We start from the raw sequence: 15,126 nt of genomic DNA, 5'->3' as shown, positions 1-15,126 counted from the left end.
GGGAATGAAGGAAATGACCCCAGAGGCACGTTCAGAGAAAGCATGCTGTGTTTTGAACTTTTTGAAAATCTCTGCCAACCATGCGGTGCCTCCCATTGTGCGGCACTTTGTGTCACTTGGTAATAAGCAGCCAAAGCACAAAGGCGTCTTAGCAGGCATGAAAGACCTTGTACTAGGCAGTGGTCAGGACTGCACAGATTGTTACCTTGGGGGAGAGGTTATGCTTGTGTCTTTACAGATGAAGGTCTGCAATGGATACCAGCTCGCTGTGTGCGGCCTGAGATTAGCGTGCTGGATCGTGGGAGCACGGCTGCCACCAGTCAACCCAACAACTGATGTGTGGTCTCCTTAGCACAGCAACTGAACCCATCCCGGTTTGGTGTGTCTCTGGTGCAAGGCAGTCAACCCTCCCACACATGCCTGGTTGGTGTGCCCTTCCTCAAAACTGACTTGCAACGTGTGTTAACAGACATTATTGCACAAAAGCCGAATGTACGATTTCATCAAAGACTTTGAGTAATGAAGGATCTTACTGAAAACCTTGGTATTTGGGATAATAGGTTAACTCTGTATAATGGTAACCCACAAGAAATTGATGTTGTTGGCACATTGAATGCTGATAGTTGTTTTTATGTAGATGCTAATGTACCGGGAGGCCATGATGGCACCATGGCACCCACATAAATCAATATGTGCTCATGCTGATAAGCATAATGTGTTTAAACACAGTATAGCTTTGGATGAAACATGTAATGGTGTAGTTGAGTCATGGAACTGATGGGAACGTATTGCAGCAGCTCTTCTCTTACCCGGAGCAGCAGCAGGGAAAGCATTAAAAGAGTTAAATCACCTTATTTGTTAGGTAGTTAAGAATGCAAATCAAACCTCTAGTGTTTTGGGATTGTTAGCTGATGATTTGCCACCACATGCGATTTTACAAAACAGAGCAGCTATTGAGTTTTTGTTGTTGACTCGGGACATGGCTGTGAGGATCTTGATGGCGTGTACTGCATGGATTTAGGTGCCACATTGCAGCAACATGTTACCAAAACCTGAGAAACTGTCAGGGTTTTTTTGGCATCAATTCACTCAGTTGGCGGTATTGTTTGTTTGCTATTGCCTAGTTTGTGTCGTATTTGCCAAGGGCCCTGCAGCGCACAGCACACCTGCCGCAAACAGCACACAGCTGTTCAAAAACAAAATAGGGGAATTGTTGGGGTCTGCAGTCGGCCTGCTAATGAGTTAGTTGACTTTGAAGGCTTAGTCGCGTACCTTTAAGACATCTACAAAAACGTCAGGCATGTAAACAGGATGTGAAAAAACCAGAACTTAAAACCGCAGCATACGGGCGCCTACAGCAACAGCAAACAGCAAGCAAGGAGAAGACATAAAGCCTATCAGCATCTGACACATGTACTGTCTAAGATATATAAGCAATATGTTAAAACAATAAATGCCATTTTAGCCATATTGCCTGAACTCACCCACGCATATACAGTGGTTTTGAGTCTGTCTCGACTTGCGTCACCACACCAACTGTGACAAGAGCTATGGGACTTGTGTGTAACAAGTGTCAGTGCGAACAAGGCTGCCTTTATATTGAAAGTGGCTGCCTTTACATTTAAAATAGGAATGGATCTGGGTCTCACTGAGCCCTGGAGTAGGACAGAGGTGACCATGCAACAGATGTTCCTGATGGGGGCTGGGGTGTAAGACAAAGAAGGGAAAGGAGTGGTGTTAGGGACCTCTTGGGGAATCTGGGGCAGCTTGTGTGGTGTGTCCAGGGGATATGGCACAGAGCAGGCCCCTCAGTCCTTCTCCTTAATTGCCTTGGTTCCTTCACCATGACCCCTAGATCTGCACACCTGCTGTGTGCCCCGACCTGCTGTGTGCCCACACCATGCAGACTCACCCAGCTTAAATCTACACTGGTATTTTCCTCTACCAGGCACTTCCCAGATATCAGTACTGGGAAAAAACTCTTTTATTACATAGATGTGACACAGGAGTCTAGCTGCACCATCCCCCAAAGCACACGGATAAAGGCCTCTGGGTCAAACAGGCTAGGTTCCTGCCTTGAGGAGGTGGACTCCATGCAGGCATTGCAAAACAAACAGGATTGTCACAGATTAAATGCTAAATGCACAGGAAGTTCCAGAGATGACCTGCAAATGCCTTGTGAGGAGATTCAGGCAGTTCAGTGCTGCTGAGAGACACCTGACTGCATCAGCTTCTTCAGTGCGTCCTTCAGCTCCTGGTTCCTCATGCTGTAGATGAGGGGGTTCACTGCTGGAGGCACCACCAAGTACAGAACTGACACCACCAGGTCCAGGGATGGGGAGGAGATGGAGGGGGGCTTCAGGTGGGCAAATATGGCAGTACTGAGAAAGAGGGAGATCACGGCCAGGTGAGGGAGGCACGTGGAAAAGGCTTTGTGCCGTCCCTGCTCAGAGGGGATCCTCAGCACAGCCCTGAAGATCTGCATGTAAGACAGAACAATAAAAACAAAACAGCCAAATAATAAAGAAGCACCAGCCACAATTAGCCCCACTTCCCTGAGGTAGGTGTGTGAGCAGGAGAGCTTGAGGATCTGTGGGATTTCACAGAAGAACTGTCCCAGGGCATTGCCTTGGCAGAGCGGCAGTGACAGTGTATTGGCCGTGTGCAGCACAGCACAGAGAAACCCACTGGCCCAGGCAGCTGCTGCCATGTGGACACAAGCTCTGCTGCCCAGCAGGGTCCCGTAGTGCAGGGGCTGGCAGATGGCCACGGAGCGGTCATAGGCCATGACGGTGAGGAGAGAACACTCCGCTGAAAGGAAAAAGACAATCAGGAAGAGCTGTGCAGCACATCCTGAGTAGGAGATGTCCCTGGTGTCCCAGAGGGAGTTGGCCATGGCTTTGGGGAGAGTGGTGGAGATGGAGCCTAGGTCGAGGAGGGAGAGGTTGAGGAGGAAGAAGTACATGGGGGTGTGCAGGTGGTGGTCGCACACTATGGTGGTGATGATGAGGCCATTGGCCATGAGGGCAGCCAGGTAGATGCCCAGGGAGAGCCAGAAGTGCAAGAGCTGCAGCTCCCGCGTGTCTGCCAATGCCAGGAGGAGGAACTGGGTGATGGAGCTGCTGTTGGACATGTGCTGCCTCTGGGCATATGGTCCTGTCACAGGAGAAAAAGACAGTGATAATTTAGGGGAGACTTCTGCAAGCAAAATCAAAGCCATTTCCCACAGACCATCCCCCCGTCACACACAGACATCCCTCTCTTTTCTCGGAGACCTTCCTGCAGCTGTGTGGCTGCAGCCCTGCTTGGTGCTGGCCGTGTGGGTGATGAAGAGCAGGGCATCTGCCCACGGGCTCTTGACCAGCCAGCCCCACTCTGCAGCAGTGGGTGGGGGCAGGGACCAGTCCTGGTGTTTAACTTTGTCCTCTTAAACCAGTGCCAACGCAGAAGGGCTGGTCAGCGTCTGCAGCGCCAGTGCTAAGGAACGGGAAGGGTGAAGGCATTGTAAGAGAGCTTTAGTTTTTTTCACAGCTCCCCCCCATCTCTCCTGTTGCGTATTCTCGGATGTCAGAAAAGCAGAGCATTTTTGCTGCCCTCCGGTGGAACAGAGTGAGGTCTGTGAGGCAAGAGGATTGCCTGTGGGTGAGTGCACAGTGAGGGGAGGTGGTCTGTCCTTCTGGTTCCCAGTTTCTATGGGCTTGCACCTTCCTGAGATGAATGGTGGCCACACTCCCATGTTACCCTGAAATACCACAAGGCACTGCTGAGAACGGACTGACCCACCACAGACCAGTAAAGGTTGTAGACTTTCATCAGAACTCAGCATCCCACCCACAGCAAAGGATACACAGCTCATTTCACCCACCCCAACAGTGTTTTCTCCATCACAGAAACTCTACGCTTCTATGTGGGGCTTTCAGATCACTAATGGGTGCGAGGGGACAGGTTTCCGTTCTGGAGGGCAACTCGCTGCTTGGAAGGGAACTTCAAGGAGGTAGCCAAGTGCCCTAACAAGAGCATCAGGTTCAGGGAGAACCAGCCCCTTGCCCAGCCCCACATAGGGCATTGCCCACAGCCCCACAGCTGAGAGGAAAGCTGGGACACTTGTTCCCATGGACACACCTGCAGGAGAGGACCCACAAGGTCAGAGTGTGACTCTGCAGCTGAAACACCCATCCCCAGAGAGCCTGACAGCAAGAGCTAGAGAATAAAACTAACCCAAAAAGGCAGAGAAAGAAGTAAAATTGCACTGATGGTCGAGGTAAGAGTGTCCAGGGCGAGCGAGCCAGGCACTGAGGGCAGCGTTGCCCTTGCCCAGCTCTGCTCGCCACCTCCCACACACCAACATTGCCGGGCAGCTGCTCTCAGCCCCTGTGCTCTGCAGAGGGACCGGGGCACGTGGCTGCAGAGCTGCACCGCGGCTCTGCTGGAGCTCTGGCTGCAGAGGGGGTGGCTCACGCCTCGGGACCCCCAGCCCTGAGGGCAGAGGCTTTGCTGGGGGGAGAGCAGGCCAGGGGGATGCCTCAGAGAAAGGGGTCTGCACTGCACATGGTCAGAGAGAGCTTTCTGATTCTCCCTTCAACAACAATTCTGTCTGAAGTTTCCTTTCATTCCCTGATCATATCGCTTCTGCCAGGAGATTTTCCTTGTGGGAGGTATATCCCTGTGCCAGGTCTTTCCCCGTCAGCGCTCACAGATCCCATCACAACCTCTGTGCTCTGGCCCTACACAAAGCTGCCTGTCTGCAGGGCACTGGCTGGGCGCAGGTTACTTGTTTGCAGGTAGAATAATGGTCAGGTGAGACTGAGCCTGGTGGATCCAGCAAAGGCAAAGCTCCTTTTGTCCGTGGGAAAGGAGTGACTGAATGCACATAGGAAGACTCAAATAAAACCCTCTGATATTTCAAAGTTACAATTCAGGAGTCTAGGGGACTTGTCATTATTAAGAACTCCTTCATCGTGTATTCCAACCCATTCCCCAAGAGTATAAAACGGAAACAGACTCAAGAAAGTACTTTACCTTTACACTAACCTTGCTTTGTACTTATTTTTGAAACCACCAATGGAAAATATTCTGGCAGTGAGCTGAATCTGTGAGCAGCCCTGAAGCACACAACACCCTCTTAACAACAGATAAGCACTTCCTTGTGTGGGGGTCACTCCTTGCACACACAGCTTCTCCCCGCAGCCGCACGGGAGCCCCTGGCAGGCTGAGAGCTGCCCCTGGCAGGTGGCAGAGCCCCTGCCCCAGCACACAGCCCCCTGGGCTGCAGGGACCCTGCTGGCAAGGACAGCCCTGGGCACCCCTGCCTGCACAGCCACCTTCACAGCCCTGCAGCCGGCCCTGGCACAAGGCAGCCCACATGCCCTGGCCCTCCCACGCTGCAGCAGGGAAGCCCTGCTCTGCAGCACACTGGCCTCCTCCACAGCAAAAGGCTCCCACACGGTCCCACAGGCTGGGGGGGGGCCAGCTGCTGCAGACCCGGCTAGGAACTGCAGAGGCATTGCCCTGCAGCCACACACTTACCGGCTCCAGGGCTCTGCAGATTTCTCCAGCAGGGAGCTCTCAGCAGCCCCCCACAAAGGGCTGCTTTTGAGCTCTCCCTGCCTCCCTCCTCTGCCCCTCTGGGCTCCCTCCAGGTGTCCCTGGGGCTGCAGGGGAACCTGCTGGGCAGCAGGATGAGGCAATCCCTCATGGGCCTTGCCTCACCTGGGGGGACACACTTATTTCCAGCAGTGGCAATTCCCTTACTAGAAAAAGTTTTCTGCAGGAGTATCAACTTTTGTTAACCCATTACTAGAGAGGACACCAGGAAAACTGCAGCAAAGGATCCAAGTACTCCTAAAAGAGCGTGTGTGTATGTGTGTGTCTGGTGGTTCTGTAGGCAGGGGCAGGGAGGATGTCTTCAGTGCTTCAGTAAGCCCTGCAGAGCCCATTTCAGCACTTCATTGCACAGTCCGAGGGCTCAAGACTCAGCTCTCCTTTGCCCAGGCCATGTCTCTGCTCTGAAGCAAAGCCTTTGCACCCCCGGGCTCGGGGACACTTGGTACCAGGTTGCCTTATGGCCAGGCAGAGCTGGGCTGGTGCCACAGCTGGGGGGCTTCAGCCCAGATGTGCAGCAGTGCCCTCAGCCAGGGGCCCACGCAGAGGCAGCTGCAGCCCGTCCTGTTGCAGACAGAGCTGTGACCCTGAGGGAACCAAGTGCCAAGGCAGGTGGCAGAGCTCAGCACAGCTGCTCGGCAAGGACAGCAGCCTCCAACAGCCCAGGCATCCACCACGTGGTTTAGACCGGTGAGGCAATTCCAGGGCACCCGAAGGAGTGTTCCCTCCTTCTGCACAGGCCACAGCCTGCCAGTGTATGACCTGGGGGCTGCACTCTGCTGCTCTCCTGCCTCACTGCCCCTGGGAGACGAGACTCCACCATTGCTTTGCTCCTAGTACCAAGGTGGACACGAATGATGCAGGGTTTCAGATCCAGGGGAGCATCACAGCTGTTGGCCCATCTGGCAGCTGTGCTAGAATACTGATGTAAACAACCTACAGACACATAAAGGAGCATTGTCACTGTGCTGCCCTGTGACTGTCAGTAGGTGGTTACTTGACCACTGGCTTGCAGGATCCCACCAAGCCTCTGTCTCGCTGCTCCCCTCCTTCTTCACTCACCTTGATGTCTGTAGGGTTGTTCTCTCACATCATTCTCACTCCTCTCCCGTTGTGTTTTGTCCTTTCTGCCATAGGGTATCACAGAGGTGCCACTGCGATTGCTTATTGGCTCAGGTTTGGGCAGGGGCTGGTCCATTTTGGAGTCAAATGAAAGTCGCTGTTATGGTCATGGAGTCAGCTCTTGATCTCTTCTCACCTCTGCCAGCCCTACAAACACCTCCAAACCACTCCCAAACCCTTGCCATGTAAACCCACAGGATCTCTAAATTCCCCAAGAAGATGTGAGGTTATTGATCCTAAGGCTTCCTCATGCTGCTTAAATAAGACTTTTCCCCTTCCTCTCCCTGATTTAGGTTATTTCAGAGCAGTTACCCTGAACCACACCTGTGTCACCTGGGCCAGGCTCAGACATGTAACTACAAAAATAATAATGGGTACCAAGTGTCCAAGGTCACACGCAAGCAAAATATTTTGCTGCAGAGCATGCTGGGGTGGTGGGCAGAGGTCACTGTGAAGGTGAAATGAGATGTCCCTAAGGAGAGCAATCCATGCTGTCCTTGGGACCAGAGACATGCAGGGCTGGACTGTGCAGTGCTGCAGGAGAAGGCATTGCTGCCAGTGATGCCTCTGCAGCCCCAGTGGACATGTGGTTCTGGTGAACCTTATACCCAGAAAGGACAAGGTGCTTTTGAATGTGTCCTTGACAATGGACATCCCGTGATGCAGGGACACTTTGAAAATCATTGGTCTATTTCGCTATTGCCTCACTACAGGGGTGACTTTCCACAGTGCTGGCTAACTGGGGAGGCCCAAGAAGGCTGAATGCTAGTCAAGTGCTGCCCACCTACAAGAAGGGTAGGAGGGAGGATCGGGATAACTACAGGCCTGTCAAACTGATCTTAGTGCCAGGGAAGGTTGTGGAGCAGATCGTCCTGAGCATCATCACACAGGAGCCACAGGAAAACCAGGAGGTCAGGACCAGCCAGTATGGGTTTATGAAAGGCAGCTCCTGCCTGATGAATCTGATCTCCTGCTGGGACAAGGTGACCTGCCGAGTGGATGAGGGAAAGGCTGTGGATGCTGTCTACCTGGACCTTAGGAAAGCCTTTTGGCTGCATCTCCCACTGCATTCTCCTGGAGAAACTGGCTGCTCATGGCTTTGGTGGGTGTTCTCCATGCTGGGTTAAAGCTGGCTGGACAGCCAAGCCCCAAGAGGGGTAGTAAATGGAGTGACATCCAGGTGACAACAGCCCATAAGGAGTGGTGTTCCCCAGGGCTCAGTGCTGGGGCCAGTCCTGCTTCAGAACTTCATCAATGGTCTGGATTGAGTGCACCCTCAGTGAGTTTGTGTACAACATCAAGTGGGGTAGCAGTGCTGATGTCCTTGAAGGCAGGAAGGCTCTGCAGAGGGATCTGCACTGGTTGGACCATTTGGATGTGTCCAATTGTATGAAGTTCAACCAGGAGAAGTGCCAGTTCTGTACGTGGGTCACAACAGCCCCCCACAACGCTACAGGCTTGGGCCAGAGTAGCTGGAAGGCAGGCTGGTGGGGAAGTACCCTGAGGGTGCAGGTTGGCAGATGGTTGAGCAAGAGCCAGCAGTGTGCCCGGGTGGCCAAGAAGGCCCATATCATCGTGTCTGCTATCAAAAACAGTGTGGCCAGCAGGACCAGGGCAGTGATGGACCCCCTGTACTCGGCACTGCTGAAGCCACACCTTGAACACTGTGTTTCCATTTTGGGCCCCTCACTGCAAGAGAAACGCTGAGGATCATGTCCAAGAAGGGCAACAAAGCTGGTGAAGGGTTTGGAGCCCTGGTCTGTTGAAGAGTGTCTGAAAAGACGGTTTTCTTTTGAAAAGTGGTTTTACTCTGGAGAAGAGGAGACTCAGGAGGGATCTTACTGCTCTCTAGAGTTACCTGAAAGGAGGTTGTAGATGAGTGGGGGTAGGTCTCTTCTGCCACATAACAAGTCACAGAACAAGAGGAAATAGCCTCTAGTTAGAGAGGAGAGCTTTAGATTGGATATGAGGAAAAACATCTTCACTGCAAGGATGGTCAAGCATTGGAACAGGCTGCCCAGGGAGCTGGTGGAATCACCAGCCCTGGAGATGTTTCAGAAATACATAGACACAGTGCTTCGGGACATGGTTCAGTGACGGAATTGGCTGTCCTGAGGTAATGGTTGAATTTGATGGCCTTTAAGGTCTTTTCCAACCTAAATGATTCTCTGTTCTTATGCTTCCGTGATTTATTACAAGCCTACCTAGACACGTTGCTGAGCAAGCTGGTCTAGGTCACCCTGCTTCAGTTGGAGGGCTGGATACAATGGTCTCCAGAGGTCAGTCCAACCTGGAAAAAGAAGCCATAGAGCTATAAGAGCATATATAAAAAATGTCCACACAACTAGGGAAGATCATGTGAAGAATATTTCTCCATAGAAATGGCCTGTGGGAAATGCATTTGAGAAATCTGAAAGAAACAAGGCTGCTTTTCTGTGGCCAGGTCATGGGTTAGAATGAGGGTGACAGAGGGGTATGCTATGAGGAGGACAGCTGATTCTCAGGAACTCCTCATGCAGGAGGATGTGCCTGACCGTGAAGGGGCCTGTGAGGTCAGTTCTGTCTCTGGAGGTGACAGGCTGGCAACAGGAACATGGCTGGGAAAGTCCTTCTGCCAAGCTACAGCATAGGACCTCTCCAGGAAAAGGGCTGGGGTACAGGCTGTCATGTCCATTTTGCCTGTGGACATGAGAGGACAGCAGCAGGCATGTGGCTTGGTCACGTCTCTGGGAGAAGCTGAAAGGCCAGCAGCAGCCATGTGGTTTAGAAGACCATGTGGAGGTGACTTCACTTTTTTGAGGGGAAAGACCACCAAAAATAGCTTTTGAGTTAGGTTCCCTACTTGGAGGGCAGTTCCTGAGGTGGTAAAGCTTTCCTGGGTAGTGGGAAAAAAGAGGAGAGGGGAAAAGATTTCACAAAGTGTAATGTTGCAAATGGAGAGTGGCTATCGGGAGGAGGAACTGTCACTGCAAGGGTCCTGCTGCGGTGCAAGAGCTCAGCCAGAGGGAGATGGATCAGCCCATGGCTTTGTGTTTCAAGGAACAGCCGGTGAGAGTGGAGGTACCTCAGTGAAGGTATGGCAATGTTGGGGTGAGAGCAAGGCAGGGCAGCGAGATGGTGCCTACAGCCTGCAGGGCAACAGGGGCAGGGCTCCAACCATGTAGGACAGCCTGTGGTGAAGAGGGCAGAGGGCACTGTCAAGGCTGGAAGGCACCAGTAGAACCCAGGTCTGTGTCCCCTTGGCTATGGCAGCTGTCTCTGCCTCTGAGGGCCATGACAAGACATGATGTCCTCACGGCACGGGGGCATCGTTGCCTCCTTGCAGCCCCATGGGGAAGCTGGAAGTTGCTGTGCCATTGTTGTCCTTCACTGGGCATTGGATGCCCACCTTCCATGGTCCCCAGGAAGAGCCCTGAGCCCTCTGTGAGGGACAGCACCCACCTCCCCACAGGCTGCAGGTCACGGCTTGGCCTTTCTGCTTCATCAAGCAAGCCAAGGCTTTGCTCAGCAGCAGAGCTGCCTGCACAGCGCCTTTGCCTTCCTGCACTCACAGCCCCCAAGGATGGGCTCTAACAAGGCCATGGGGAGGCTTTCTCAGGCATGGCCCTCAGTGGGGCCCATTAACGCTTCCAGGGACTGTGGGCTTTGCTCCGGACTTGGTGTTCTTGAGAGGTTTCTTCAGGCTCCTCTGAACACCTGAAGTCCACAGCAGCAAAGACACCCTGGGCTCATGACAAGGGAGAACGCCCTGACGAGCCCTGTCTCCTCCATCAGGGACATCTGGTCTTCAAGGCTTGAACACTTAATAAGTTTCAGAAGTATAGTTAAAGAGAAAGGCAGGTAATGACCACTATGGAGAAGTGATAGAAGACTTTTCTAATGGCAACTGATGCAGCATGCCTCCTGAGGAGTTGTGCAGAGGTTGGAAAAGCAGTCCCTGGAGCTAAACACTGCGTGGACAGCCTGACTTCTCACCTCCCCAGCCCCACTGTTTATCTCCTCAGCCCCATGGCACTTCCATCACTTGACATCTGACTTCTCCAACCAGCTCTGCAGGTGAATATAGGAAGTGCTTGGCAGTAAATATTGGCTGCTTTCCTTTAGAGAAGAGGGTGTAAACAGGAATAAAAGAGGGATTGCTTATCAGGGTGTGTGTTGGGGGAGTGGGTTAGAAATTAATAAATAAAAATAAATTTCTCAGCTGTCGTATTGTAAGTTCAAGCAAATCCCCATGAGGTCTATTGCGACAACTGAAGAGTTGCCCATAGGGAATATTAGAGACACTACTGAAAGACAGTCCAATTTTTCCACTCTGAACCTTAAAGCAGAAGCTACATAGGTAGAATGGGTTGGAGTGATCAAAGAGAAAGAGGAGAAAGGCATCTGGAGATGAACTTTTTAACCAATAGCTGTAAATCAGGAAACCAGGACATCAGCATATTTTCTTCAATTTCATAGAAGGTGTGAACTTCCTGGGACTCATGACAAATATTAGGATGCTTCCAAATTTTTTTTGTATCTCTAGAATTTCTCCCACTTTGATCTACGTATACGCAACAACTGGTATTCTCTGAGGTTTGCCCTCTGATGCCAGAGTTCACCCAGAGGGAGCCTGGATCGTCCCACGGCTTTGAGTTTCAAGGAACAAGCAGGGATGAGGGGAGAAACTCCAGAAAAGGCAGAGAAATGTGGATGTTATTGCTGGGTAGGAAAGCAAGGAAGAGTCAACCGCCAGAGTGGAAAGAGGTGCCACATGGACAGTGTAGGGCAACTTGCAGTGGAGATGGCCCAGGGCTGCAGCGAGGCTGAATGGCCCCACAGGGGGCTGAGGCCTCTGTCCCCCTGGCAATGGCAGCTGCCTCTCCCACCAAGGCCTGTGACATAGAACTTGATTTGGAGGGTCTTATGTTCTGCCCTCCAAGAGCCTGGGGGTCAGGGCTTGGTCTTTCTGCTTCATAAAAAAATCCAAATGTGTTTTGCAGCATTACAGCCACTGACACAGTACCTTTGCCTGCCTGCAGGTCTGGCCTCTAATTAGCTACTCTAACGAGTCCATGGGGACGCTTTGTCAGCAATGGCCCTCAGCGGGACCCATCAATGTTTGAAGGTATTTTCAGTGTTGCTTCTGACTTACATTCCTTGAGTGGTTGGTTCAGTCTGCTCTCAGTAGCTCAGGTTCATGGCAGGAGCCCCCAAGGCCCTAATGAGGTATTTGCCTTTTCTCATTTCCTTCAAGTCTTGAAGACCTGTGCAGCTAATTGAATCTGTTCCATTCATGTAGATAAGAGAGAGGATTTCAAAGTGCACTTCAAAATAATTATTTTTCATTTCATAGGTTGTATTTTGCTACTTTTTAGGCTAGAGGGGAGGTTCTAGCAGCAATCTCCAAGTGATAATGATGCAGAGGGTCTCCTCATCAGGTCTGGACTGGTAGGAAATGCAGTCGCTTGAGGTCTAACACCAGATGGACAACCTTGCTCTGAATGTCCCCAAGACCACCCTTTTTCTCATTGTCCCCTGGGACTCACATCCCTTCTCCTTACGTCAGACTTCTCCCCTCAATTCTGCAGGTGGGTGCTGCAGCTCCTTTGCACCATCCCCACCTGTTTGCCTTAGAGGACTGGCTGCACACTGGTGAAGAAAATTGTTTTCTATCTGCAAGCACTGTGAAGAATGATCAAGTGTCATCAATAGGAAAACACACTCCACAAGAATATGTCAAGTCCAAGCTGTCTCTGATGAGGTGCCTTTCTGCAAGGGACACTCTTATGAGAAATCCTTTAGGGTAGCAGATACGGAAAGATAGATCTAATCACAAGGAAATATCTGGTTATAGGGGACAGATGGGCTGTGGGAAGACATATACTTTTTCTCCTGGAAGCTGAAACGAGCTGCAGAGGTGAGAGGTACCTGTAGGACCAAAGAAAAAAAGGAGGAGAAACCTGAAGGATAATGGAAAAAGACATTGTCGAGACAGTCTGCTGAAAAGACATCCTCTAGAAGTGGTTATTGTCTCCTAGTCAGGTGCAAATATGTAGAAGATGAGAGAAATTAAGGACAGATGGTATAAAGGATTAGTGGTAGTGACATTCTGGAGGAAAATTGGTATTTCTTAGGAATATCCCTTTGGAAACCTCCTTTTATAGGCAGAGGTCTCCTGTGAGAGAGGATGGATGAGCAGGTGTTACAAACATTTATGAAGAGTCCAGAAAAGCCACTCAAATAACCACAGGCTGCACGGACCCCCAGTGGTGAGGGGTGTGCCATCAGTTAGAGTCCCCTTGGCTGACATCGCTGGCACCTGAGCGGGTAACTGTCCAGGTGGATTTTCCAAGGGTAAATCCTGCCTCGCCAACCTGACAGCCTGCAGTTGTGCGTGAGGAGCTCCACAGTGGATGTCATTTCCCTCAGCTTTACAAAACTCTTGTCATGGTCTTCATCAGTGTTCTTCTGCCCAAGTGAGGCCATGACACTCTGGGTGCAAACAGAAAGAGATGAGTAAAACACCAGCTGGATGGTCAGGCTGAGAGAGCAGTGGGGAAGGGCTCACACCCCACCTGGAGGCCACTGGGACATACTGGGGCAGTGTGGGCACCACAGGGGACTCTCCTGATTACAGTTTAACAGCTGTAAAGATAATCCAGTGGAGGCAACTCTCACAGTGTCTGTCGGTGGCACCAAACTGAGAGGACCATCCCTGTGCCCTAGGGATGCCATGGAGGGGAACCCTGGCAGGTGGGGTGGCCGCCCTGTCAGGAGCTGCACAGATGCAGGAAGGACCAAGGGCAGAGCCTGCACCTCCCTCGCATGGACTAACACCCTGCAGCTGCAGGGCCTGGGACCTGCCTGGCTGGGCAGTGTCTGTGCAGAAAAGGCCCTGGTGGTGCTGGGGGACAGAAGGCAAAACACAATCCCAGCCCGTGACCTGGTAGCAGAGGCAGCCAGCCGTGCCCTGGAGCGTATGAAGAGGTGCCTTGACAAGGGAGTGAGGGAAATTATTTTTTCCACATTATCATCACTCATAACACCACATGTAGACCGCTGTGTTAATATTTTGGCCTTGACTGGGGAGGGAAGGAGAGAAGAAGTTTCTCAATGGCCCCAGAGAGAACCCATTACAGCAAGGAAGATGTGTATGACTGGGAGTGAGTTCAGTGAAGAGTCACTGAGAGGCTCAGGGGTGGAACACTTTCCCAGGAGGGGAAACGGAGGGCAAGAGCCTTGTTCAGCCTGCACAAGGGGAGGACTCGGGAGCACCTGCCGGTCACAGTGAGGACATTGCCAGGAAGATGAATCCAGTATTGGAACTATGTTGTGTGGCAGGAGTGTGATAGGCAGTCATCAGATGTGGAAACAAGGACGTTCTTGGCCAGAGGTGATGCAATGATTTATCTCCAGAGCATGGGGTGCTTGAAGCTGTAAACAAAATGGAAAAAAAGCTCTGCTTGGAAGCTCTCTACTTCTTTGCTAGAAATGGGGGAGGTAGAGGAATCTCAGTGCTTTCTGGTTGCTGTGGAAGAATGAAGACCTTTAAGAAAAGAGGCGAAGGTAAGTTTTGCTTCCCACTTTCAGTTCTTGACACCCAGCAATCTCATGTGCTTTTCCTTCCTCTCCTCCAAACAACTGACCAATTGATGTGAATAAAGGAAGCAGAGAAGCCTGGGACTTGGAGGGTCATAGTGTCATTTCACTGGACAGCCCATTTGGAATAAACCTGGGAAGTGAGCCTGCAAGGCCAAAGGAACAGGGTCCATGGACAGGCCAGGCTGTGCCTATGGTTGTGCCTGGAGACCCGCACACCTACAGCACAGGTTGTGCTGGGGCTGAATCTCCTGCCTGGCTTCAATGGCCTCCCGAAGCCATGGACAAAGCTTTGGGTGGAGGCCCCAGGTGAGGCTGGTCAGGGCCAGGAAGGCCTAGGGATGCTCTCAGGGCCCTGCCCCCATGGGATCCCACCTGCCAGTGCCCTCAGCAGGCCAGGTTCTCCTTCCCTCCTGTCCTGGGCTGTGCTCTGCTGCTCTCCATCCACACATGCCTGGGCATCAGGGACACCACAACTGCACACTACAAGCAAGGTGACACTGGTCTTCAAATCCCTGAGCAGCTTGTCGTCTTTGGGGAGTCCCAGGTGCAGGTGAGCATCAGAGTGGGTGGCCTGGTTGGTCTGGGGGACTCTCCCACAAAGACCTGGGCTCCTGGCATCCTTGCTTACCTGTGCAGTGATCACCAAGGAGACTGATTCCCCCAGAAGAGACAGGCTCTTTGATCCACAGGTTTCCTCAGGTCATTTCAAGAAGACATTGTTCATGCCTCACCCTGACTGTATGACCTGTCGCTCTGTCCTGGCTCGGGCTGGCATGGAGTGCATTTTCTTCACAGCAGCCCTTCTGGTGCTGTGCTTTG

At 51.9% G+C, this 15,126-nt stretch overlaps 1 protein-coding gene across 1 annotated transcript; it reads right to left on the bottom strand.

Moving 5' to 3' along the window:
- Positions 1-2,197: 2,197 nt before the first annotated feature.
- On the bottom strand, positions 2,198-3,187 carry LOC130143487 (olfactory receptor 14C36-like). Its single transcript, XM_056326168.1, has one exon. The coding sequence runs from the start codon at positions 3,131-3,133 to the stop codon at positions 2,198-2,200; it is 936 nt and encodes a 311-aa protein (XP_056182143.1). The 5' UTR covers positions 3,134-3,187.
- Between the last annotated feature and the right edge of the window lie 11,939 nt (positions 3,188-15,126).

This window comes from Falco biarmicus, unplaced genomic scaffold, assembly GCF_023638135.1.
Source record: "Falco biarmicus isolate bFalBia1 unplaced genomic scaffold, bFalBia1.pri scaffold_30, whole genome shotgun sequence".
In the NCBI taxonomy this organism is placed as follows: Eukaryota; Metazoa; Chordata; class Aves; order Falconiformes; family Falconidae; genus Falco; species Falco biarmicus.
The sequence above is the reverse complement of the archived record's forward strand: the minus strand, read 5'-3'. Positions and strand labels throughout refer to the sequence as shown.

Coding starts and splice junctions, on each gene's coding strand:
- LOC130143487 (XM_056326168.1), bottom strand. CDS start 3,133: ATGTCCAACAGCAGCTCCATCACCCAGTTCCTCCTCCTGGCATTGGCA.